Genomic DNA, 26389 nt, shown 5'->3' with positions numbered 1-26389 from the left:
TTAATCAATGCATGCTGATGGTCTTAATCTGCATTCCCTAGTTTTGCACTGATGTAAAAAGACTGACAGTGACAAGCCTTCATGTTAGCAAAATATTTTAAACTTTTAACTCTTAAAAAAACTTTGAAAAACATGTAGCCTATGTTCTTTAATGTTTGATTATAATTTTACCGTCTTCACATAGGGATGGGAAATGATAAGATTTTATCAATAATAATAATGCCACTGACGATTCTGATTATCGATCCGATTCTTTAACGATTCTCTTATCGATTCTTGATAGCACTGTGTGGAAAAATGTAGTCATATGCTTTTCAAAAAAAAAACAAGGGTTTTTATTTATTTTAAAGCTTAAGCTTGAGTAAGCAAACTGTACTTTTTATGTAATTTATGTAATAAATAGAACTTTATTGTAAAGTGTTACTGATTCAATCGTCTCCTGAGTTCACTGTTGGAAAGATCAGTTGTCCATTCATTAAAATGAATCGGTTCAAAGGAGTAATTAGTTTGCGAATTGGACGTGTCCTGCGCGTTGTGTGATTATCCCAGCAGTTAGGACATAGACATCCGAAATTTGTGTCAACACAGAAATCATTTCATCACTGGATAGTTTTTTTCGTTTAATTAAAGTGTTGTTTTATGTCAGCTGAATGTCTGGGACGCTTTTCAGAGAAGATAAGGCAACAACTTATTTAGCACAATTCACACCCAGCGGTAATTGAGGAAGAAAAAAAAAATCTCCGAATGCTCCACATGAAACTTTGGTCTTCCGACCTTTTACCACCGTGTCGATTTATTTTGATTAATATGTGCGAGGGAGAGAGAGCAAGACAGCGCTTAGTTTGGAGACGGTGAAGTCTTTTTTACACTTTCGCCTGGCTCCGAAGAGAGAGAGAGAGAGAGAGAGAGCGCGCGCGACCGAGGACTCTCTCTGCTCGTTCTTTCAGTTAAACATGCACTGTGACTCTGTCACAAGCGCAGCAGTTCATCTACATTACTCAGCGATCAAATAACACTTTGACGGGCGCTAAAACTCATAGTCGTTTGGTCATTAATCGGACTGGTTTTGTTTCACTCATTGTAACGTAAATTTAGCTGCAGCTAAGTGCCTTTGTGCGACCCACCTTTTCTCACTGTGTGACCCACAAGTGGGTCGCGACCCACAGTTTGAAAACCACTGATCTAACAGATCATTAAAAAGATTATAACAAGAGGAATCAATATTCATTGTTTATTTGAGATAAAAGAGAGTTGATACACTATGAAAAATACTGAAACTTTGAGAACTTTCTCTCTTAGTGAAAATAGCTGTTTCCATCCACCTTTTTTTAAACATGTTGCATTTTTGTAATTAGAGAGTTGGATCCCGCGCCAAACCCGCCATTCTTCAGCTCATATGTGATCAAAGCCACGCTGGATTACCTGAGCAAATGCCACAGCGCCAACCACAAGTCTCTAGTCACCATCCTGTCAAAGACTCCCGTGAGCCTCACACTCAAACTTCCATATTCATATTTCCCCTGAGAAACCGTATACATGTGCAGCAAGTGCATTGGTGCCTGTCTGTGTTTTGTTTGTTTCAGATGTCCATTCAGAGGATTCTCATAGCGATCTGTCAGAAGGCTGCCGAGACCACCAACGCCTACGAGCGGCACCGCATACTGATGATGTACCACCTGTTTGTGAGCCTGTTGCTCAGGGAGGTGAAGGACGGGCTGGGCGGAGCATGGGCGTTTGTGCTGCGGGACATCATCTATACACTTATTCACCACATCAACAGCAGGTCTGCTCACACACACACATTAGGGCTGTTTTAGGACCCTATCACACACTCGACGCAATGCAGCGCCGGACGCGACGCAAGTGTGTTTTGTTCATTTCAGACCGGCGCAGTCATCATTTTCACGTCATAGTCCACGTTGTTTAAATAGCAAATGCATTTGCGGCCATTTGTTCGCCCATGGGCTGCTGGTCTGAAAACGAGGTGTGTTCTGGCGCATTGTTGGCGCGTTGCTATTTTGAGGAACTGAAATAGACTGCGCCATTGACCAACTGGTCCAACTGAAACATGGTCTAAAGTCAATGGCGCAGTATGTTTTTGTTATTTAAAGAGCGCTTTAGTAATGTGCGCCTATAGGCGGGTCCACAACGCACGTACACTTTGCTTATTAAACACACAGGGACGTGCAGCAGCACACAAACATGCCATATTTTAAAAATAAAAGGATTATGTAAAAGATTATTATTGTGTACATAAAGATATGGTGGAATCCGGCTTGTCCCGTAAATGGTCTGCTTGCACACTTTAACCTCGCGCACGAGCAAAGCCGTTTCCTCTCTTAGTGGGAGTCCACAGGCTGATTTTGCTGGGAATGACTGAGCTCTTGTGTTCTGCTGCAGATCATGTCCTCAGGATGAGGTGTCCTCTCGCAGTTTGTCCCTGTGCTGTGAGCTGCTCTCGCTGGTCTGTCAGACGGCTGTTGAATACTGTGATGATGCTCTGGAGAGTCACCTGCAGGTCATAGTGGCCACTCTCACAGCACAGGTCACCGAACAGTCTGCCATATCTCAGCAGGTGAGAGAGAATTGAGAGAGGGTTTTCTTTAAGTCACAAACAAGTGCAGAGGTTCTCAACTAGGGGGCTTCAGCAAACGTCCGAGGGGCCTCAAGATTACTTAAAATGATTCAAAATAAACAAGTTTTAAGATAAAACAATGTCTGAAAAAAATATTCAGCTCTTCAAACTTCTAGAATTCTGAAATTGTATTATTTAAATTTTATTTTAATTTTATTATAATTATTTTAGTTACTTATTGTAATCTACGGACACTCCTAGTATCTGTAAATTGAAAAAAAAAGTGTTCGAAAACAGCAGATGTACCACAGGAAACCTATTACCATAAAAACAACATTTACTTATGTATATTTCAAATAAAGCCTTTTAAAATACAGTTAAATGGATAGTTCACCCAAAATGAAAATTCTGTCATCATTTGCTCTGGTTTTTCCAAACCTGTATGAGTTTCTTTCTTCTGCTGAACACAAAGAGGATATTTTGAAGATATCCATTGACTTCCATAGTACTTTTTTTCCCCATGCAATGGAAGTCAATTGGGTCCATCAACTGTTTGGTTACCGGTTTGGAACAACATAAGGGTGAGTAAATAAATTTTTGGGTGAACTATCCCTTTAAAGCCACACATTAAATTTTTTTGGCCCCAACACATCTGGCCACAAGAGTGTGTGCATTTTTAAGCGCTAAAAAAATATCGCTTAAAATTTTTTTCGGACTTGGAAAAATTATGGAAATGATTACAGTTCTGACAAGTCAAGGAAATTGGTATAGTTAAGAGAATATACATTTTTCAAATTAAAAGTTTGACATATTTACACGGACATAATCTCTACAAAATGTGTTTAAAAATCTTTTTTCAGAATTCATGGAATTCAACGACTGGAAAATAACTGATTTGGAAATATCTAAATATATTTGGAAATGAATAACTGAAATGTAAATGTAAATTGAAATGCTTTTTTGTAATTAGGGTTTTAAGTCACTGTTGAGTTTCTGTTAAGAGTCGTGACACCAGAGGTGGATGCAAAACTGAATTATAGTACTGATTTAAAGCACATTAGAGTCAGTTACGATGTTAACAGTGTTCACTAACAAAATAATATAATTTTTAAGTGTGATGCATGATTTGACTGATTATTCATTATTTGACATGTTGTACATGCGGCTGCTTTTAGGTCCTCCGTCTGTTAAGGTTCCTGGTAATAGAAAACCCGGAGAACAGCATGTTGAGAAAGTCCATTCCCCTGTTGGAGCCTTTCCCTGACCGACCAAACTTCAGAGAGCTCAGAGCCGCCCAACATGCCCTCAAATACAGCTCTGGAGCCTTCTCTCTCAGACAGGTCAACATCAGAAATGCTGCGTAGACCCACATTATTTAACATTAAAGGTGCAGTAAGTGATTTCTGAGAAATACTGTTGAAAGTGGATTGGGCCGAGCAGCACAACACACTTGTAGCCAATCAGCAGTAGGGGGCGTGTCCACTCATGATGGGGGGGGGTTATGATCAGGCAAGAGCAACAACGGTTATGATCAGGCAAGAGCTTTAGGACTAGGGATGTACCGATACCATTTTTTCAGAACCAAACCGATCCAATACCAATAATTCTGAGTATCGACCAATCCGATACCAGCGCAGTTTTTTTTAAATCAAGTAGAATTTCTATAACTCTGTGTGTTGAACTGATAATCACTCTTTTGTGTGTTAAACACAATCTACTTAATACAGACAACTTCATTATAAAAAAAAATATATATATATATGATCATAATCTCTGACAAAAATGCTATTATAAACTAGATTAGTGGATATGACTGACAGCCGCAGTGGAGGGAAACGTTTACGTGATCTTGAATTTTATGAGTTAAATATTCATTTCTTTCTCACATTTTACTATAGAATGGCTTCAAAACACTTATAATATAGTACACGAAAACTTTATGGTGCTTTATGATGTTTTTGTGCCTTTTGTGGGACAATAACACAGAATAGTATACGCACAATATCGGATTTGGATTGGTCTCCTCTGACCGATACCCGATCCGACAAAGAATGGGAGTATCGAAGCCGATACCGATACTGAGTATACCGGGTGTGTGATGCTGAGTATCAGATCGGCGCATCCCTATTTAGGACCCACGTTAATATAAGCGGGAAGGCCTGAAACCGGACATGAGTAACATTGGTTTTGCGGTTTCACAGAACCATTATATGCTTGTTGTTGTAATGTTAGCTATAGTAACAGGACAGTTTTGAATGTCATGGTTTGTCTGGAGCTTCTGTGCAACAAACTCTCGCTTGTATATGCTCTTGTGTACTGTATGTTCATCTTTTGTTCTTCCTTGTTATTCGTGTCATCTTTGCATTATTTTTCATATTTTGCTTTCCTTCAGCTATGATAAAGAGACATCCACTCTGGCATTGCATGTTAATGCTTCTTGTGGGCGAAGCAATGAAGGCAGGGGTGTGTTTGTATGGGTTGATTTCAGATGTCAACAGTGTTTCTCAGCAATCGCTTACTGCACCTTTAGCATGTCTAAATATATCTATATGTTGTGTTGTGGGATTATAATGAACTAAATTTAAATAGGAGAAGTTGATTTTGAATGAATTTGAAATTAAAGGACAAGTTCGGTATTTTACACTTAAAGCCCTGTTTACAGATCGTATCTGATGAAATAGAACGGTTAAGATTAAAATTTGGACACATGCTCCTGTCCCGAGAATTTTAGGTTTATTTCGCTTTTGTGGACCTATTTTGCCAAACGCGTCACACCCGTGATTCTTCCGTTGAGAGCTTGAATAATAGACACTCCAGCCCAGTTGGTGGCGATAATGCACCTTTGCCAATTGCAAGCAAACCACGGGCATTTCATTGAATACACAGAAGAAGAAGCGGCGGAGTAATACCGTAAAGGTGCTGCGGTCTCACAGCACGTCCTATTAAGTCAATGGAGTTGGACAAAAACTACGATAAAACCTGTTGGAATGCATCTTTTTCAGCGATTTTTGAGTGAACATATCAGTGAACACCCCTGACCACTCGGTGAGTTTCACGTCTTTGTAAACGAAAGTTGAATGTGTTTTTAGGACGGAATCTTCCAGTGCACATAGACAACCATTGTGGGGGTGGGGGGGGGGAGCGAAATAAACCTAAAATTCTCGGGACAGGAGCATGTGTCCAAATTTTAATCTTAACCGTTCTATTTCATCAGATACGATCTGTAAACAGGGCTTTAAGTGTAAAATACCGAACTTGTCCTTTAAGTAATTCATAATTGGTTGATGATCCTAATCACAGTTGATATGGGATATGGCTTAACATTGACAATTTGTTCTTATTATGTAATTCTGCTCTTATTAAACATCGTTTCATGTGCCTGTTCCTTCTATTTTTCTGTCTATTGCAGGAAATCGAGCATTTTCTGTCTGTTACGTCTTGCGATTCTTTGCCCCTGGCACGTTTGGAGGGATTGAAAGATTTGAAAAGGCAACTTCACAGCCACAAACAGCAGATAGGACAACTCTTGAAAGAATGCCATGGTCAGAATCACATTATAATTCTTTATGCTACCGTCAGATAAAGGTGCTATAGGTCTTTATATATTTAACTCTACTAGCACTGTCTTAATAATGCTCATGTTTATATCTGATATGTGTTTAGCCGATCCTGCCAGCTGTATTCTGGTGAAGCTGGTTCTTAACCTCCTTCAGCTCTGCAAAATCGCAGCTAACCACCCTGGTGGAGGAGACATCTTGAGTAAGTGCTTTCCTTGTTGCCATACACATAAAGACCCCATTGAAATTACTTAAAGGGTTAGTTCACCCAAAAATAAAAATTCTGTCAGTAATTACTCACCCTCATGTTGTTCCAACCCCGTAAGACTTTCGGAGATCTTCGGAACACAAATTAAGATATTTTTGATTAAATCTGAGAGCTGTCTCACTCCTTTATAGGCTTCTCTGTTATTGAAACTTGCCGGCCCAGAAAAGTTAGTAAAGACAATGTTTAAAATAGTCCAAGTGACTACAGTGACTCAATCTTAAGTTTATCAAGCGAAGAGAATACTTTTTGTGCGCAAAAACAAACATGACTTTATTCAACTCTTCATTTTCTTCTGTGTGGACCTCTGAGTGAATTCACGTAGTGTAACAGCGGAGCGCTTCTGGGTTGTACGTCAGAACGTAGGCTCACTATTGGTTGACGCTGGTCATGTGTGTGATGCTGGCCCAGAAGCGCTGCGCTGTTACACTACGTGAACTCGCTCAGAGGCCCACACAGAAAAAAATGAAGAGTTGAATAAAGTCGTGTTTGTTTTTATCATTTACTCCTCAGAGGCTGTTGGTCGGTGCCTGGGAGAACTTGGGCCTGTTGACCTGTCATCCATTGCGTTGCATCATGGGAAAGACCAGCTGTATGCTAGAGCAGCCCATATGTTCCAAGATGTTCCTCTTCAGTGGATCTTCATCATCCTGAACTGCATGGACAATGCACTCACACATCACAGGCACTTCATTACTACTTCCTTTAGCAGATCTTACACTTTCATTTGGGATGCATGATATATCGGCCACCAGTATGTACTTGTACTAAATGTTACGCTCTTAGATGTTAGAAAAACATCCCTATTATCTCTAGCCTTGGCTACCGTATATAGACCGCCAGGGCCTTACGCTGATTTCCTAAAAGAGTTTGCAGATTTTCTCTCAGACCTACTAGTCAATGTCGATAAAGCATTAATTGTTGGAGATTTTAACATACACGTAGATAATCCAAATGATGCGTTAGGGGCTGCGTTTACAGATTTATTAAATTCATTTGGGGTCAAGCAAAACGTCACCGGACCAACACATCGTCTTAATCATACACTCGATTTAATTTTATCACATGGAACCGATCCAACCGATATAGATATCATTCCACAAAGTGATGATGTCACTGATCACTACATGGTAACTTGCATATTACATACTGCTGTAATATGTCATGCGGCGTCACGTTATCAACCAGGCAGAACAATCCTCCCATCCACCATAGATAATTTCTCAAATTGCTTATCTAATCTGTCTCAGCTGCTGCCTGAACCCAAACAAACAGATGAACTAGAAGAACTAACTAGCACTATGAGCACCATTCTCTCTAGAACATTGGATGTGGTTGCACCTATTAAATTAAAAAAGGTCAGAGAGAAAATTAAAGCACCATGGTACAACAATACGACGCATGTTTAAAGAGAGAAACCCGTATTTTAGAGCGTAAATGGAAACAAACTAATTTAGAGGTCTTTAGAATCGCGTGGAAAGACAGTATGTCACGTTATAAAAAGGCCCTAAAAGCGGCCAGGGCTGAGCACCTCCGCAAACTAATAGAAAACAACCAAAACAATCCAAGGTTTTTATTTAACACCGTGGCTAGACTAACAAATAAACAGACGTCACCCGAACAAAATATCCTGTTACAGTTCAGTAGTAATGATTTCATGAACTTCTTCACTGAGAAAATAGAAAGCATCAGAACCACAATTGTAAACGTTCAATCTTCAATTGCGCCTTATAATTCAGCTTCAATTATCACCCCGCAAGAACATTTACAACTATAGAACAAAAAGAGTTAAATAAACGTATCACTACATCTAAAACAACAACATGTTTATTAGATCCTATACCAACTAAACTACTGAAAGAAGTGTTACCTGTAGTGGAAGAGCCTCTCCTCAATATTATTAACTCGTCTTTATCTTTAGGTCATGTTCCAAGAACATTTAAACTCGCAGTTATAAAACCTCTCATTAAGAAACCACAATTAGATCATAATAATCTAGCAAATTATAGACCCATTTCAAATCTTCCATTTATGTCTAAAATATTAGAAAAAGTGGTGTCCGCTCAACTGGGCTCTTTCTTGCAACAAAATGATATCTATGAAAAGTTTCAGTCTGGATTCAGACCGCATCATAGCACTGAAACTGCGCTCGTTAAAATCACAAATGATTTACTTTTAGCTTCTGACCAAGGCTGTATCTCAATACTAGTTTTACTTGATCTTAGTGCTGCGTTCGATACTATAGATCACACATTACTCTTAGACTACAAAATTATACTGGTGTTCAAGGACAAGCATTAAGCTGGTTCAAATCATACCTATCTGACCGCTACCATTTTGTCTATTTAAATGGAGAAAAATCGATCATAACTCCAGTAAACTATGGAGTGCCGCAGGGATCTGTATTAGGCCCTCTGTTATTCTCAATATATATGATGCCACTTGGAAATATTATAAGGAAACATGGAATTAGTTTCCATTGTTATGCTGATGACACTCAAATATATATTTCATCACGGCCGGATGAAAACGCAAAATTTTCCAAATTGACAGAGTGTGTTAAAGATATAAAAGATTGGATGACGCGTAATTTTCTTTTATTAAATCCAGACAAGACAGAGGTAATACTTATCTCGAACACAAAACTCGCACAATACAACTTTAACATCATAGGATGTCCTGTTACTTTATCCTCTACAGTAAAAGACCTGGGTGTTATACTCGATTGCAACCTGTCTTTTGAAAATCATATTTCATATGTTACAAAAACAGCCTTTTTCCACCTTAGAAACATTGCTAAGCTACGTAATATGCTATCAGTTTCTGATGCAGAAAAGTTAGTTCATGCATTCATGACCTCGAGACTGGATTACTGTAATGCTTTATTAGCTGGTTGTCCTGCATCCTCAATAAACAAGCTACAGTTAGTCCAAAATGCCGCCGCTAGAGTTCTTACGAGATCAAGAAAATATGATCATATAACACCGATTTTATCATCACTGCATTGGTTACCTATAAAGTTCCGTATTAATTACAAGGTATTGCTACTGACTTATAAAGCCCTAAACGGCTTAGCTCCAGTCTATTTAACGGATCTTCTATCGCCCTATAATCCATCGCGCTCTTTAAGATCACTAAATTCAAGGCTTTTGGTCATACCTAGGATATCCAGAACCACCAAAGGAGGTTTTTCACATTTGGCTCCAAAACTCTGGAATAGTCTTCCTGATACTGTTCGTTGCTCAGACTCGCTCTCCCAGTTTAAAACTAGATTAAAGTCGCATCTCTTCAGCCAGGCATTCATATAATCTTACAGTTCAAACTACAATCCGGCCTCTAGCTCATAAATGCCAGAGGAGAACTGGCCCCCGACTGAGCCTGGGTTCTCCCAAGGTTTTTTTTTCTCCATTAGGTCACCTGATGGAGTTTTAGGACACCATTAGGTCACTTGATGGAGTTTTTCGGTTCCTTGCCACTGTTGCCTTTGGCTTGCTCAGTTGGGGATATTTTGGGGATATTTAATTTCATTTTATCAATCAATAAATTCCTCTTGAAACAAACTTTGTTGTATTATTTTAATTTAATACTGTGAAGCTGCTTTGATACAATCTGTATTGTGAAAAGCGCTATACAAATATACTTGACTTGACATATCGGTATCGGACGATATATGTTCATTTGTAATGTTATTGTTATCGGTTCGATAAGAAAATTTGGCCAATGAGTTAAAGCCGATAAATAATGATTATTTATTATTATTCGATTATTCCCTTCAGATGAACACTGTTTGCCATGATGTTTTTGAATTGCTTGAAATAAGATTGGAATCACTTTGAAAAAGGAAAATACAGTTCAATGCAACATGTGCAGCGCAAGTCTGTCATATCGGCAACATCAAATTATAATGAGAACATTATAATTGTGTGCTTGGGACATGACTTGTCATGGTGTGACTTTTGTTTTTGTAATCAGGCTCTCAAAAGTTATATAAAAATTTGGATTTAGATTTATCGGCCAATAGATTGGTTATCGGCTTTCAAATATAAAGAATTATTGTATCGGACAAAATTTTCATATCAGTGCATCCCTGACTTTCACACTGTTCTTGGATCAACTTCATGACAAATTCACATGAAACAATTTCTAGTATTTGCTTTCTAATAGTATTTATTTTGAATGTGCCTGCATCACTTACATCATAGTTCTCTCTTTTATTTCAGCATTACGGTGCGTCAGGCTGCTGGTGTGTGTTTAAAGGACATCTTGGCCACACAGTCTGGGCTTGATTTCGGAGAAATGTATAAAAGTAAAAGGGACCCTTTGCTGGCATACCTGAACCCCTTCCGCTCTGCCAAGAGACGGGCAAGTGTCTCACATCTGCATATGTCTACATTAAATCCTTTTTATGGACACTTGATCCCAACTGCACGCTGAATATTTGTGAATCAATGAACCATTAAAGTACCTCTGTTATGCTACAAGTAACTTATTTTGTTTTAAAGGTCTCCTGCAATAGGTTTACATGCACCCAAGGTAAAAAAAAAATATATATATATATATATATATATTTTTAATTTTCTGATAATATACATTACAGCATCACCTCGTCTGAAACAGTTTGATCAAGTCAAATTCATTCTCAATAAACCCTTCCTTTCCTCTGCTCTGATTGGTCAGATGGCCCAGTCTGTTGTGATTGGTCTGCTCTGCTCTGATTGGCATTACAATATCTTAATTTCAGCTCTGGATCTTCCTCAGCACTTTATACACAGTGATATGAACAGTAATGATGGCATCGGTTTTACCGTATCAATTCGAGCCTGATTCCTCATCCTTTGGAAGGGCGTGAAATGTGAATTTGCATTCACAGCGCATAAAACAGCGTCTTCTCGACATGTCATCAGCACGAATCAAACTCTTCCAGGCCTCAGCTACAACTACAGTGTTTGAGGGTCGAAGTAGACGCTGTTTGACGGCCACCAATGAAGACCATAGACTGGCATTATGCAAATTTGTGACAAATCCACACACGTTCGAGCAGGAAGTAAGACTGATGACTTGTTTCAGTCAGTTCAGAATTGTTTCTTTCTTTTAGGAGAAAATAATCTTTGAAACTTCGCAGACTTTTTTCATTCACAGCTGTATTACACACTGCATGAAAGGTAATATCCGAAAAAGCATAATAGAGGTAGCCTGAAAAGCCAGACCCACATCAAGATGTTGGCATTGTCAGGGCTCAACCCGAGGGGCGAGATAAACGGTTGTCCTACAAATTCCCTCTGCACGCAATAGAATAGCGCTACAACCAACCAGAGCGTTTTCCCAACAGCGGAGCTTTTTGATAGATTAAACTTTTGCCGTATCCGGTCGGCAAAACTCCGAACCCATCTTCCTTTTTTAAGAATGACTTCGGTGACATTCTTTGTTCTTTTCTCAAAGAAAAGCTTAACTCCATGTCTTCCAGAGTCGCGGCCAAAGCCGATTCGAAAGACCGCTGTTCGCCAGCAGCCGTCATTATGTTAAGCCCGCCCACCGACTCTATACACGATGTGATTGGCCTGACTAGAGTTTGGTTTTTCCAGCTTGCAAGCCAACGAAGAGTTGCTAGACGACACTGGCTGCAAAATAAAATGTGCTGCCGCTAGGGTGCGTTTAGATTTCTAGGCTATAATAGAGGTACTTTAATAAACAAATGATTGAATAACAGATATTTTAATAAATAAACCATTAAATGACAACTAAAATAATACCTGCAGTAATAAAAGTAACCCATACTACAGTCCACACCTTATAGGACTTATCTGCTCTTTTGTACAGGAGCCCATCATGACCATGGAAGTGAGCTCAGAGTCCAGAGACAGGCTGGACAGCTCGGACCTGTGGCTAGTGACACCTGGTGGACACAAGGACTGGTTGAAGAACCTGTGTATGGCCCTGTTAGACAGTGGAGGGGTCCGAAATGAAGCTCTACTTCTCACCAGACCTTTATGCGAGGTACACTGATGAAAAAGTTGCTGTATTTCGGTGATCCAGTGTATAATGCTGATGTGTGTTTGTCTGACCCAAAAGCTTTAGTGTAAACGTAAAGCAACTTCTTTATTGCTGTAGGTGAACACAGATTTTTGTCAGAGGATGCTGCCGCTCTTTGTTCATGATATCCTCCTGGGAGATGTGGAGGGTTCCTGGAGGCAGCTGTTATCCACACACATCCAGAGTTTCTTCAGTCAGTACCGCAGACCCTCCACCCCCACCAGCCGCCCCACCACCCCCATGCTCTCCGATTCAGGTGCAAAACCATGTTAGTCTTCATTAATATGGCAATAACAACTCGCTCTGCTGCAGTGCTGCCTTATTAGAGATTCTCTATTCTGTACAAGTGAGCGTTTTTTCTGTTTTAACAGGGAACATTATTGATGTTGCCAACCAGAGCCAGATAGACAAAACCTCACTCCGCAGCATGCTGGCTGTCATAGACTATCTCAGACAACAGAGCCGCCCAGTGGCACCTGGAAGGTTGGAAAAAGTTTCATTTCTATCAAATTCTGTGTGGCCAAAGTATATAATTATTATTAATGCTCTTATTTTTGATGTTTTGAATATGCATGCACCCCTACTGCCCCTAGGGGTGGTAACATTTATTGCTGCTCGAGAGTTTTGCGTGAGGATTTCCACGCCGATTTTGCAGATATATATGTGTGTGTGTGTGTGTGTGTTAGGACGGTAAGGTTTTTCAGGATAGAAATAGAATCTTTTGTAAAATTTTAAGTGCCTTTTCTTTCGCTTTTGATCAATTTAATGAGTCATTGCTGAGTAAGTATTAAACAATGTTAATGTATTTGTTTACCTGCTTCAGATGAAAAATTACACACTATAAAACTTTTGGATTTTGCTGGCAGATTATACAGATGTGTGATTTTACGGTGCATTGATTTCTGTCTTTTAAAATAAGCCTTAGCATGACTAAAGACATTTCACTATGGATTTTGAAACCATGTCGGATGTGGTGGAAATGTTGATGACTTTCAGACAAAAACAGGAAAAAGGGACATAAATGTAATATACTGTATGTACCGTGTACACAATTAAATATTAGCTATGTTTCCATCCACCCATTTTAATGCAAATTTTATGATGTCGCATAAAAAAACCCTGGATGAAAATGCCAAAATGCGCATAAATTCTAAATATCTCACACGATTGCGTTCACAAACACTAGGTATCCGCCTCCGAACGCAAGATATCATGACAGTGTGTATTGCGTTTCATCTGCCGCTCTAAGACACAAGTCATTCAAAGACCACAGTGGCTTTCCCCGATGACAAAAACTTCAATTTTTATTAGATATTTACGTCAATGTACCAGAAAGTGGCGATTTTGTTCTCTTGAACAAATGTTTTGGGGAATATTTTAGTTTTTGGTAAACTAATGTAATTAGTTTAAAAAAATTGAATAGACCTTGAGAGTGTGTCACTGGGCCAAAAGTGCCCGTATCTGAAGAAACTCATTTGAGGAATTTAATAAGATTAGTATTTTTTTTAATTATACATTTACTGATTGTAGTGAGGACAGAACTATATATTTTCTGTGCGATACCATGATTCTGCTTTGTTGAGCATTTGTAATGAGATCTGGTTAAATAGTTAAAGAAATAGTTCACTCAAGCCCTCAAGTTGTTCCAAACTTTTAAGTGAACTATTCATTTAAAGTACGTTGTTACATTGTAAAGTGCAGTAATTGTGATTTAAATTATAACATTTTGTTTTGTTTTTTTAAAGTAATGAATATGGGACGGTGTGTGACTCTAATTTCTGGCTGGATCTGAATTACCTGGAGGTGGCTGGAGCCGCCCAGGTGTGTTCGGCCCATTTCACCGCTCTCCTGTACTCTGAGATCTACGTGGACAAGATCAGATCCAACATGGAGCAGAGCCGAAGGTACTGCCAGTTCACACTCTGACTTGCTTATAAACGGTTGTTGTTTGAAGAGCCGTGTAGTGACCAATGGCATGTGTTTGTCTCAGCTCACAGTCTCGAGTGTCGAGACGGATCACGTTTGATGAGAGCAGCCAGACTCTGTCCATCAGCAGCATGAATGAGAAGAGTTTAGAAGACTCTGGCATCAGTCTCCAGGTGGGTGATGATGGGTATCAGAGCCTGGAAGCGAAGTGGAGCGACCGCCATTTCATCACTGCGCTTCAACTCCACTCTTCACTGGCTACGTTTACATGCACAACTTTTGTTTCAATCGGACTGTATTCATTCCGATTGATGAATCCGAACGTGGATGAGAATCCGAAACAAGGACTGGTGGTGCCGTTGTCCTAGCCTGGGAAAACCCAGACAAACTTCCGGCAAATTTAGATTTGCTCTGCAAGTAGTCTGGCAAAGAGCTCATTCAAGCCGATTTCTAATCCGTCCAAATCGAGGCAACAATCAGAAACGTTGAGGCGGGCTTTACACGATCGCTCTGATTGGTTTTAGGTCTATCCAATTGCGCCCGAGGCATTTGAGTGACGTCCGTTGGGGAAGCGCACCGACTTTTAAATGCAGCATTATTATATTCAAATTGCAAACACATGAGGACAGTCTCCATGAAAGACCCACTGGCAGATGAACGTGCCACTACATTTCTCTCCGAAACGGTAGGAAATGAAATTAGATTTAATAGAGGATTTTAACTGTGACACGATGATTGACAGGGCAGTTTACATGACAGGATGCACGCGACAGATCCGTCCGATAAAGATGATGAAGTAGTATGTCCCAAAGCTTGCCTACTTTTTTGCTACACATTCAAAAGTAAATACATTTTCTTCACAAAAAGAGTACGTACTTTTATGGCGTTGTGTAACTTAGGCGAATTGGGACGCAGCATATGGCTTTTTACACGATGACGATCGCTCTGATTGGTTTTAGGTCTATCCAATTGTGCCCAGAGGCATTTGAGCGACGTCCGTTGGTGACGCCCCTTTGGAAATGAGTTATTAATGAAGCTTTGCCAGACCATAACTCAGTTACTACTGAGAATGGTCTGGTTTTAACCAGGCTACCGTTGTCCTGCTCCACTTCACCGATGCTGTGAAAGGAGAATTTCAGAATGACGGGACACTCATTTATATGACACTTTATTCAACAGGAAGAACAGCTCGTTCAGCGCGTCATATGTCATTACGCTATTTCAACGTCATTGCACATGCACAGTCCTTTCAGTTTCGGTTTTCAATCCGATCAAGTGTTTACATGTTCTCTCGATTGGATTAGAAAAGGAATAAACCACCCCTTTTAATCCAATCGAAATCGAAAATTCGTTCGGCTCGAGCTCAGTCGGATCGATTAAGGCTTTTACATGAAGGCTTTTCAGTCCGATTGAGCCGTCAACCCCATTACTAACGGATTATCTGGTTGCATGTAAACGTAGCCACTGTAACTCCACTTCTCTGCACCGCTCACACACTCTCCTTCACTGATTATAATGCCGAAAACACTGGGATGTTCAGTAAGACTTTGATTGGTCTGTGTCAGGAACTTCTGATTGAAGTGTACAGGTGCATTGGAGAACCTGACAGCCTGTATGGATGTGGAGGGGGGAAGTTAATCAGTCCTCTGACTAGGTGAGACTTTTCAACTCAATAGATGATCTTTTAAATAAACCCAGCTGTTTTAATAAATGTAAATATGAATATACACTATATGCACAATGGGCCTCATTCAAGATCGAATGAGGAATACATATATGAATTAACAAATAAATATAGAAATTAAGTAAATTCAGAGTAATTTGTGCAAAACAATGGACCTTCCCAAAACTCCTTTGGGTTCACAAATGCTTCATTAATCTATTTTTGTTTATGTTATGTAGATTTGATAGTTAAACGTGTGAACGGTAATGAATTCCAATTATTCGTAAATAGGGCACTTTTACTCGCTCATTCAAATTAGCATAATCACCACCCATAATTACTACAGGATTGCTGTGGGATCTTCTGCACTTCCTTCTCAGGTTTGGCTCCAGTATATTGCATAAATGCAAAAGAGACTATTTGGCCATATGCCCTACAAAAATAATTAAAGCTTGCACAAAAATTCTACTGGTGATCAGAATAATAGTATTGGTTGCACTTCATTTTACAGTACATGCATTTATGTGTACTTACAGTGTTTTACCTAAGAAAGTACTGGTTAATATAAGGTAACTACTTGGGTTAAGGTTAGGTTCAGATTTAGAACCTAGTTATGACCCAGTTATTGTAATAACTATAATAAATTTAGTATGTTCATGTGGAACAGGACTGTAAAATAAAGTACTACCATAGTATCTATAATAAAAAGAAAGCCAGACTGCGGCTGTTTTCAGTCATTTTTGTTTATTAAAGAATTTTTATAATTTTTTTAAAATTTAACTTATTGGATAATCAATTAATTTGGTCACTATACTGTATATTATTATGTTAAATGCAGTGTCAGTTTGCCTAAAAGAAAACAAAGCTTTCAGATGATTTTGTTCATGTAAAAAATATAAATCAAAACAACTTTACAATTTACACAAATTCATTCTGCTTGTTTTTCATTTCATATATCCATATAAAAGTTCAACATGAAAGTTGAACTAGCAATGAACAGTTGTTTTACAAATACAATACAGTTAGAAATAATGAACTGAACTTATACAGCATTTGTTAATCTTTGTTAATGTTAATTTCTTTATTAAAATCTTGTTAACATTAGTTAGCGCACTAGCGAACATGAACGAACAATGAGCAGTTGTATTTTTAACAAAGATGAACAAAAACAGTAACAAATGTATTGCTCATGGTTAGTTTATGTTAGTTAATACATGAACTAATGTTTAATAACTGAACCTTATTGTAAAGTGTTAACGTTTTTTTATTTATTAACTAACTTAATAATGTTTTGTTAATGTTAATTAATGGTCCTTATTGTAGTGTTACCCTGTAGCTATTTTTACTTTCTTACTAATTAAGTTCTAAATGTAAAGGTCCTGATGTTTTCTTTGTGTGCGTGTGTGTGTGTGTGTGTGTGTGTGTGTGTGTGTGTGTGTGTGGTCTCCAGAATTCGGACGTATGAACATGAGGCCATGTGGGAAAAGGCTTTGGTTTCGTATGACCTTCACTCCAACCTCCCAGAGGTCACTCGACAGATCGGCATAGTAGAGGTACGGTTGAAGCTTCTTTCCAAATTATGAGGATGCGATTTAAAGTGGTGGTCTCTGGGTAACAGCGGTCAGTGTGTGTCTCTCTCAGGGTCTGCAGAACTTCGGTTTGTGTGGCATTCTGCGCACGTATCTCCACGGGCTGGAGAGAGAGGGGGTGGAGTGGAGTCCTGAACTCCGAGAGCTGCGCCTTCAGGCCGCCTGGAGAAGCACACAGTGGGACTGTGACCTGCCTGAGAGGTGTGTGTTTGGATCAACACTCTTTAGTTAACAGCTCTTTCCCTTCTTGTGTGTGTCTCTCTCTCTCTCCCTCGCTTAAAACGTAAAGCGCCACATTAATGGCTGCAGACGACACAGTTATTTTAATAACAGTAGCAGAAACATGGTGAGCAGCAAAATAGATACTTTTGCTAAAACACTGCAGAAAATGAGAAATGAGAATTGCTAATACAATTATTTAGATCTGTCATTCAGATGATTCTGATGGTTTAACTAAACTAGTTCATCTGTTTTTTAGACGTTTTTTCATACATTTAGAATTATTAATCAGCATATGAAGAGCATTTCATAATATAATTTGGAAAATTATTTATAGAGACACTAAAAGACAAAAAAACTTTTAAATTACTAGTTAACTTTGTTTTGTCCTCATGATGAAAGTTTTGATTATTAGACTTTGTACATTGTTTGTTTTTAGTAGGTTATTGCTTTGAGCAAGATATAAAAATGGTCCATACTTTTCTTAAGAGGTAATCCTGAACATATGTTTATGTTTTCTCAGTCCCAAGGCCTTCAATGTGCCATATACTGTACACGTAGGTGTCTAAATGTAAAATAAATAAATAAATAAAAATGGCCCATTAAAACATCTGATCTAACCTTTTTATATTTATATCCAGTTGGTAGAAATATTTACTTATTGGGATACATTTTTAGTAAAAATTCTTAGACATCACTGTTTTGGCTCTCTTGGCCCAAAATTCTAATCTTTGATGACTATTTTGAGTGTTTCGTTTTTTTTTTGTGCCTCGATGGAAATGTATAACTGTTCCAAAAAAGTATTGTCCAGACCTCCGCTGGGAAGGAAATGTAGAGGCCGGACCTCTTGGAACTTTAATTGACTACCCCTAGGCTAGATCCATGAATATTATTATAGATCCCTACAGCGTGCGCACACACTGACACACACAAATACACTCTCTAGTTGTTGAAAGGAATGGCTGCGTCGTTCTCTGCAGATGCGTCAGTTTCACACTCGTCTTTTTATTTTCTTTCTTTTTTCTATCTGACGCTAGAGCAGCAACATTGAAAGCTCCAATCTTCGTGTTCAGTGCGAAAGCTCGTGTGATCGCCGCCAGCTCACCCTGTAATACAGTCGTGCCGTGTACCAGCTGTTTTGACGAGATTATCAGGTTAACTGACTCGTGACGTGTGCAGTGGCTCACAAACCTCCCGAGTGTCTGAACTCGCGCAGTGTGTGCCGCCTTAACCATGGAACGGAAGAATCATTACTTACTTTCAACTGTAGTGAAGGTTTTTTTCAGTTGTGCTCTACCCTCTGTCTTTTTTTTTTCAGAAATGAGAAGTTGAAGCCTGGCATCAATGAGTCCTTGTTCAATGCCCTCCAAGCTTTGCGAGATCGAGAACTGTCCCTATTTGAGCAAACCCTCAACTACGCCAGGTAACCAGTTTACACTGTGTTAAGCCCTGTTCACACCAAGGACGATAACTATAACGATAACTATAACAATAACTATAAAGTTAATATAATCGTTCTAATTCAATGACAATAGGGACGTCCACACCACAATTATAACGATAACAAGGCCTGTCGCGATTATTAAATATCTATTATTTGATTTAACCGCGATTATTGCCCTCTTTTTAGAAGGTAAGTGGCTAATGCGTACAGTACAGAATGAGTACTCTGCGTATAGGAAGGTCAAACCTAATTTCACCCAAGTGCGACATGTTCCTAGACCAACATCATTGTAGATCCTGGAACAACATTTCAATCAACCAATCAGATTTGAGGGACAAGTTTACAGTTTATGTCTAGTTTAGGCTTACGACCAGGGTTATGTGCTTCTACATCAGAGTTATTCACTATCATTTCTCTCTGATTTTAGAGAAATGTTATGGGTAGGGTTAGGTTTAGAGTAGGGCTGCACGATATTGAAGAAAAATGCGATAACTCATTAAATAATGCAATATTCGATATGCGAGACGATTATGCTTAAAGTGTGTAAAATGAACTTAAATTATCTTTAAAATATATTTAAAATTATATAACCTACATGCGTGTTTCACATTCTTTTTGTGACAAGAAAACATCCCTACAACTTCTGATAGTGAACAGCAGTGTTTTACTGAAACAAAAGAAGTGTTATGTTTACATCAGTGTAAATCACAGGGTTTAGGGTTTCAGGTTATCCTTCATTAGATTTATTTAACAACAGAAACTGAATAATCAAATGTAAAAATAAAACACTGCTTAGTTTTCACTGAATGAATTAAATATGTATTCTGATTCTTATTAAAGCTACAAAAGTTATTCAGCCAAGAGCAGTGAGTGATTTTCTTTGTCTTTTGTTCTTGACCCCAGTTATTGCAAGCCGTTGCGATATGCATATCGCGATATATACATTTGCGATATTTCGATAATTCCGATATATTGTGCAGCCCTAGTTTAGAGGTAGGGTTATGGTTGGGATTCAAATTTTGGACAGGAATTTTGTTCCAGGATCAACAAAATATGTTGACCCAGCCCAGGAACATGTCTTGCTTTGTAAAATCATGGTGACCTAATATGAAGTAGTAATATTCTCAGCTCAACTCAAAATTTATTTATAAAGCACTTTCAAAACCACAAAAAAAGTAGACCAAAGTGCTGTACCTAAATTATATACTTTGGAGCCTGATCATGCAGTGCTTTGTAGACAAACATTAAAACCTTGTTTTGTATTTTGTATATTACAGGTAGCCAGTGAAGAGATATCAACACCGGTGTTATATAATCGCTTTTCCTGGTATTAGTTAAAAGTCTTGCTGAAGCTTTTTGGACATACTAAAAGTATACAACTAATGCTTCACTAATGCCTAAATATAAAACTAGGGCTGTCAGTTAAACGCGTTATTAACGCGTTAACGCAAACCCATTTTAACGGCGTACATTTTTTTATCGCGAGATTAACGCCTAGCAAACTTTGTAGTTTTTTTCACATGCTTGTGCAACAACTAGTAACGTTAGTAAAACGACAACACCACACCGGATCTAGCTAGACCGGAAACAAAACAACAGGCACGCCGCACACACTTGTTTGGGCTTCCGAGAAGCCGCGTCTAGGACAACTTGTATCGCACTTCGGACGCGCACTTTCTCAGTTTATGGCCAGCAATAAAAACGCTGAATGGCGCCGCCGGTGTGTGTACACTCATAGAGAATAATGTGTTCGAATTTTAAATACGAGGCGCTTCGCTTCTCGTCCAGTGTTCTTTCACCCTTTTATTGATGGACAGTGTTACATTGTGTGAGAAATTATTTGCTCCAAGTGAGAATGTTAGTGTGAAATTGAACACTACAGTATATGCCAATGTTGTTTTCAATAAAAAAACATTTGCACAAAGCAAGCCGATCCACTTTTCCATGTTGATAAGAGCATTAAAATGAGAAAAAATAATGGGACAAAAAGAAATCAGGAGACATTTAGAATAGATAAAAATGTGTGATTAATTGCGATTAATCGCGAGTTAACTATGACATTAATGCGATTAATCGCGATTAAATATTTTTATCATTTGACAGCACTATATAAAACATTACAATAATCCAACGTTTGGAAATACAAGAATGCATAACAAGTCTCAAAGTCTTTGGTTAAAAGAATAGATTGCAGTTTATACAATTTCTTTTACAGAAAAAAGTTCACGACTTCACATAACAATGCATAACAATGTAATATTTTCTATAACTAATAAGAAAGTCTATAACTTTCAACTTTTCAACCCATCTGACTTTAAAATGTTTTAGCGTTTAAAGTGGCAGACGACAAAGCTGCAGCGCACTCTTATAATAAACAACGATATAATCCATTGGTGTGGATGCTTATATAGTTATCGTTATAGTTATCATTCTTGGTGAGAATGGGCCTCTACACTGGTAAAATAAGTGGATGTTTTTGTGGATACTTGTCCTCACTTTATGACTTGAGTAACACTCACGAATATAGATCCTGTCCACGAGGCATCATCCATGTGACCTGTATGTGTTTGCCTGTTCTGCCAGAGGTCATGAGGTGGAGGAGTTGTGTCGTGGGAGTCTGGAGGCCGTGTCTTCACTGTATCCCGCTCTCTGTAACCTGCAGAGGATCAGTGAGCTGCGGGGCGTCGAGGAGCTTTTCTCCAGGTCACGTTACATTCATAGAAGCAAAAGCACTGTTCCCTGAAGCACTATTGCAGGGTTCTACATTATGACAATTTGACTCTTAAAGTTCTTAGATTCCTCAAGAAAAAAATCAAGTTTCAAGATTTGATATGATAATTGAGTATCATATCAAATCTTGAAACTTGATTTTTTTTCTTGAGGAATCTAAGAACTTTAGAGTAAAATTTTCATAGATTCTGAATATGATTGTATATGTTTCTATCAAGTCAAGGTCAAATTTGTGCTATGTAGCTTTTGTGACTAAACTATCTGGGTGCAAAGAGCATCTTTCTCATTGACAGTCACTTAAAATATGATTCTATGATGACATGGTAGTTCAATGGCTTGTAAATGTTCCTCAGCCAATCAGCACAGCCCTAATTTTCATGTGTATGTAGTAGGGGTTGAACGACTTCAGATTTTTTTAAGTCGACTGTTATGACATCAAAGTCGAGTCGACGTTGACTAGTCACTCACGTCATTCATAAAAACACAAGAGATGGGACTGCTTTGCAACATGCCCCAATTTGCAATTTATTAGCAGAAAATGATACAGATGCTGACATACAGTTCATAATATGTTGCAACTTAACGGTAACAATGCAACAATAACTCCCGTTTTAGTGCAAACATTTTTTAGTGATGCATTATGTTGGCATAACAATGCCATTTATGCAAGATGGGCTGTAAGTAAGCCTACTTACTCACTGTCACAGTCCTGCTCATTCACAGTTTTTACTTTTCGATCATGGTTTGCATGTTTAGTGAAGTTTCTAATTGACCGTTCGCAAAGACCCTCCCCCTTTAGTTACTGTTGCTATGTCCGACACAGTGAAATATACATCGCGGAGCAGAGAGGACACTGACAACGTGCTGACAGACAGGACAGAACAGGTTACTTTTAATATGTAAACAAAGTCTCAACTTTCATATTTGGTCATTTTATAAAGAAATTTAAACAATAAATACCGTTTTGTGGCTCTTTAATGTGTTGTGGCAGATCGCTGTAGAGCCTCTTAAAGCTGCTCGTGAACCAATCATCTCTTCCTTCTAGTTAATTTATAGCATCAAATAAACATGAATATACATAAGAAGGAATGTTGTTTTAACTGCAGAAAGACGTCAGTACACTCCGTTATTCAAGTTCAAATCCTCCAACGTTAATCTACTAACTCTCCTGACTGCTTTGTCGGACAGAAATGGCGGATTCGGCGGATTATGATTGGTCAGATCACCTGTCAATCAAACTCCCTGCGAAGGGTAAATTTACTGCTGTCGAGATGATTTGCATTCCTCACTTAACATTAGCGGATGAGTGTGCATTGCACTTGTACTTTTGTTGTACTTCAGGACAGACTTACTTTCCAAGTGACATTTTTACAAGCTTCATCTTTAGTGAAGTATTTCCACACACTTGATGGTGACAATCATAGTGTCACATGATCAACGCGACTAGTCGACGTCAAGCTTAAAGCGTCACGGCATTGCATTAAGGTCGACTAGTCGACTAATCGACTAGTCGGTACAACCCCTAGTATGTAGTCGTTAGTCACATGTGATGTTAGGTTCAAGTGATCAGCTTGCCAGCAGAACTGAGCAAGAACTGAGTATCTGATATACTTCTGCACAGGGTTATTATCATTATCATTAACAAAAACTATAAAACTATTTTTTGGCTTGGACTAAGAACCCGAGTGGCATATGTTTGGCGGTTAAGGTATAATGCAATATAAGAGCGTAAGTTTGTCTGTGTGTGAGTGGAGGTGTTTTTGAGTTTACTATGATAATTAGCTCTTTGCATGGTACTCTGTAATGATAAATATTCTTGAGTTATTGTGAGTATTGATTGTATTGTTTATTTAGTTTTGTGTCTTGTTCTTTCTGTTAACACTTTAATTTCCCCTCAGGGATCAACAAAAGAAGTATTGAGTCTTATTGATATGAATGGAAATTCAAACGGATCATTTTAGTTTTTTATATAGACATAAACAATCTTGAAAAATCTGTTTTACAAAGCAGATGCAGTTTTTATTTATTTAAAGCAACCCCATGTTAATGCAAGAACTTTACTCCTTTTTGTGAGATCTGGAAGTGCTTTGACCCTTAATGTTAAAAAATAACCTGATATTACACATACATAGCTGCAGTGTTGGGTGTAATGCACGATTAAGTAATTAATTACTTTTTTCCTTAAAAAAAGGTAAAATAAGTGATTACTCTTTTTATTTTATTTTATTTTTTATTATTATAGATCCAAAGACAAGAAATGAGTGTATATGACTGTATGACTGTATATTAATATATAGTATGTTTCTGTTCTTGCCAGGCCTGTAAGTGACTCCAGCCTCAATGAAGTCTACAGGAAGTGGCAACAGCACTCGGATCTCCTAAACGACAGTGATTTCAGTCTGGTGGAGCCCGTCTTAGCCTTGCGCTCCTCCATACAGGAAACACTGATTTCCTCAGAGACGGACCCAGAGAAGAAGAAATACCTGCTTTCTGCCTATTCCTCCCACCTGATGGAGCTGTGCAAGCTGGCTCGCTCTGCAGGAAACACACAGGTCTGTCTGTGTGTCAGTTAGCCAGACTCATGTGTCATTGGTGAAGTGCATTATATTATCAAATGAACAAGTCAAATGAATTGGTATAGCATTTTTCACAATACACATTGTTTTAAACAGAAAATCATGATGTTAATGCTTATAACATCTTAATGCCTTAAAGTCACTTTTAGCAGATCTGGGCAATAATATAGTTTACATTTTGTGACGATACAAGCAAGTAGTTTGCTATATAGTACACATAATACATGCCCTACACAAGTATACTGTATGTATGCAGATAAAGTTGGACATCCAAGTTTATATAAAGAGCTGGCCGATAATTCCTGTCTAATATAAATCTGGTAGATTAGCTATATATATATGTATATATTATAAAGTGTACCGTATATGTGTGGATAAATTTGGTTATATGTCCAGCTTTATATATAGAGCTGAGCAATAAACAATTCACATTTTGATACGATATAAACGATCAGGTAGCAAAGATTTAATATACCATATATTGCTTTACATGAGTATACTGTATGTATGCAGGTAAAGTAGGATGTATTATATATAAATGTTTAATTTATCCCTGGGTGATAGAGCGGCACAATTAATCGTTAAAAGATCGTGATCTCGATTCAAACACCCACACGATCTTATTCCTATATGACAACGATTCGGCTGAGTCTATTAAACCTTTGACAACTACGATCACACTGATTCAGATCTGCGGCCACACAGTCTTTTTAACCACACAGTATCATCATTTTTGTGTTACAATAATTCAAATGATCACAGAAGTACTGGGGTAAAAGGTTATAGTTCAGATTCTGTATAAACACCGATGTCGATGGAAACTTGTTTCCGCCACAAAATAAAAAAGGTAATTGCGACTTTTTATCTCACAATTCTGACTTATTATCTCAGAACTGCATGATATAAAGAAATATAAACTCGCAATTGCGAGAAAAAAGTCCGAATTGAGTAACATGAGTGCACTGTATGTATCCGGGTAATCTTGGGTATACCTATAGTTGTATAAATCAATCATTATTTTGAACTATAAGACTTTTGCTTCATATATTAATACCTAACAAACTTATTGTGAAATATTTAACCTGAAAAGTGTGTTTGTGCTCTGTCATGACATAAAATGCCCCTTTTATGGTATTTTCTTATATAATGCAAAGGCATATGTCATGCATATGTTGTTCTAGCTGGCCGAGCGAGCCGTTTTCCACATGAAGCAGCACAGCCTGGTCAGTGGTGGCGTCGGCAGCCGCTCATGGGCCTGCCAGCTGGAGGAGGCTCAGGTGTTCTGGGTGAAGAAGGAACACGGGCTGGCTCTGGGGCTGCTCAAACAGATGATCCAAAAACTAGAGGATCTGGTGAGTTGAAGTGTGTTTAAGGTGGCTTCTATAGTCCCTTTCACAGGTGTAGATAATGCCAAATGTGCCAAGGACTCGCATATCTGCTGAATAACACAGAACGTCTTTGTGTGAGCAGGTGTGTGTGAACCCTGCTGTGGTGCCGGTGTATTCTGAGTGTTTGAGACTGTGTGGAAGCTGGCTGGCTGAATCCTGTCTGGAGAGCCCTGCTGTCATACTGGAGAAATATCTGGAGAGGGTAAAGTGCTCATATATTCTGCAAGGCATGATGGGAAATAAAAGGAATTCAGTGACGTAGAAGTAGTCTAATTGTGCACTATTTCTTTTCTTGTGCCATTGCATATGATATTCATATAGAATAAGCTTTATAACACAATTCTGTACAATGGTAAATAACAAAGTAGGGCTGCATGTTTAATCAAAATAAAACCAAAAACCCGATATTATAATAATAATAATAATA

At 38.4% G+C, this 26389-nt stretch overlaps 1 protein-coding gene across 2 annotated transcripts in view; it reads left to right on the top strand.

The window, feature by feature from the left end:
• Positions 1–26389, top strand: part of atm (ATM serine/threonine kinase) — a 74285-nt gene that overhangs the window by 32202 nt on the left and 15694 nt on the right. The window contains exons 27-47 of one of the 2 annotated variants that reach the window (XM_082180600.1): positions 1356–1482; positions 1584–1783; positions 2401–2575; positions 3751–3915; positions 5985–6117; positions 6239–6334; positions 6911–7082; positions 10618–10759; positions 12215–12391; positions 12506–12683; positions 12799–12910; positions 14173–14331; positions 14418–14526; positions 15919–16007; positions 17467–17569; positions 17658–17806; positions 19143–19247; positions 21852–21971; positions 24316–24550; positions 25756–25926; positions 26045–26164. In XM_082180600.1, coding sequence (XP_082036726.1) covers positions 1356–1482; positions 1584–1783; positions 2401–2575; positions 3751–3915; positions 5985–6117; positions 6239–6334; positions 6911–7082; positions 10618–10759; positions 12215–12391; positions 12506–12683; positions 12799–12910; positions 14173–14331; positions 14418–14526; positions 15919–16007; positions 17467–17569; positions 17658–17806; positions 19143–19247; positions 21852–21971; positions 24316–24550; positions 25756–25926; positions 26045–26164 — 3037 coding nt within the window. The remainder of the gene's footprint in view (positions 1–1355; positions 1483–1583; positions 1784–2400; positions 2576–3750; positions 3916–5984; positions 6118–6238; positions 6335–6910; positions 7083–10617; positions 10760–12214; positions 12392–12505; positions 12684–12798; positions 12911–14172; positions 14332–14417; positions 14527–15918; positions 16008–17466; positions 17570–17657; positions 17807–19142; positions 19248–21851; positions 21972–24315; positions 24551–25755; positions 25927–26044; positions 26165–26389) is intronic. The other variant, XM_082180601.1, reaches the window with a different exon arrangement.

Source organism: Leuciscus leuciscus, assembly GCF_965113295.1.
Source record: "Leuciscus leuciscus genome assembly, chromosome: 9".
NCBI lineage: Eukaryota > Metazoa > Chordata > Actinopteri > Cypriniformes > Leuciscidae > Leuciscus > Leuciscus leuciscus.
The sequence above is the reverse complement of the archived record's forward strand: the minus strand, read 5'-3'. Positions and strand labels throughout refer to the sequence as shown.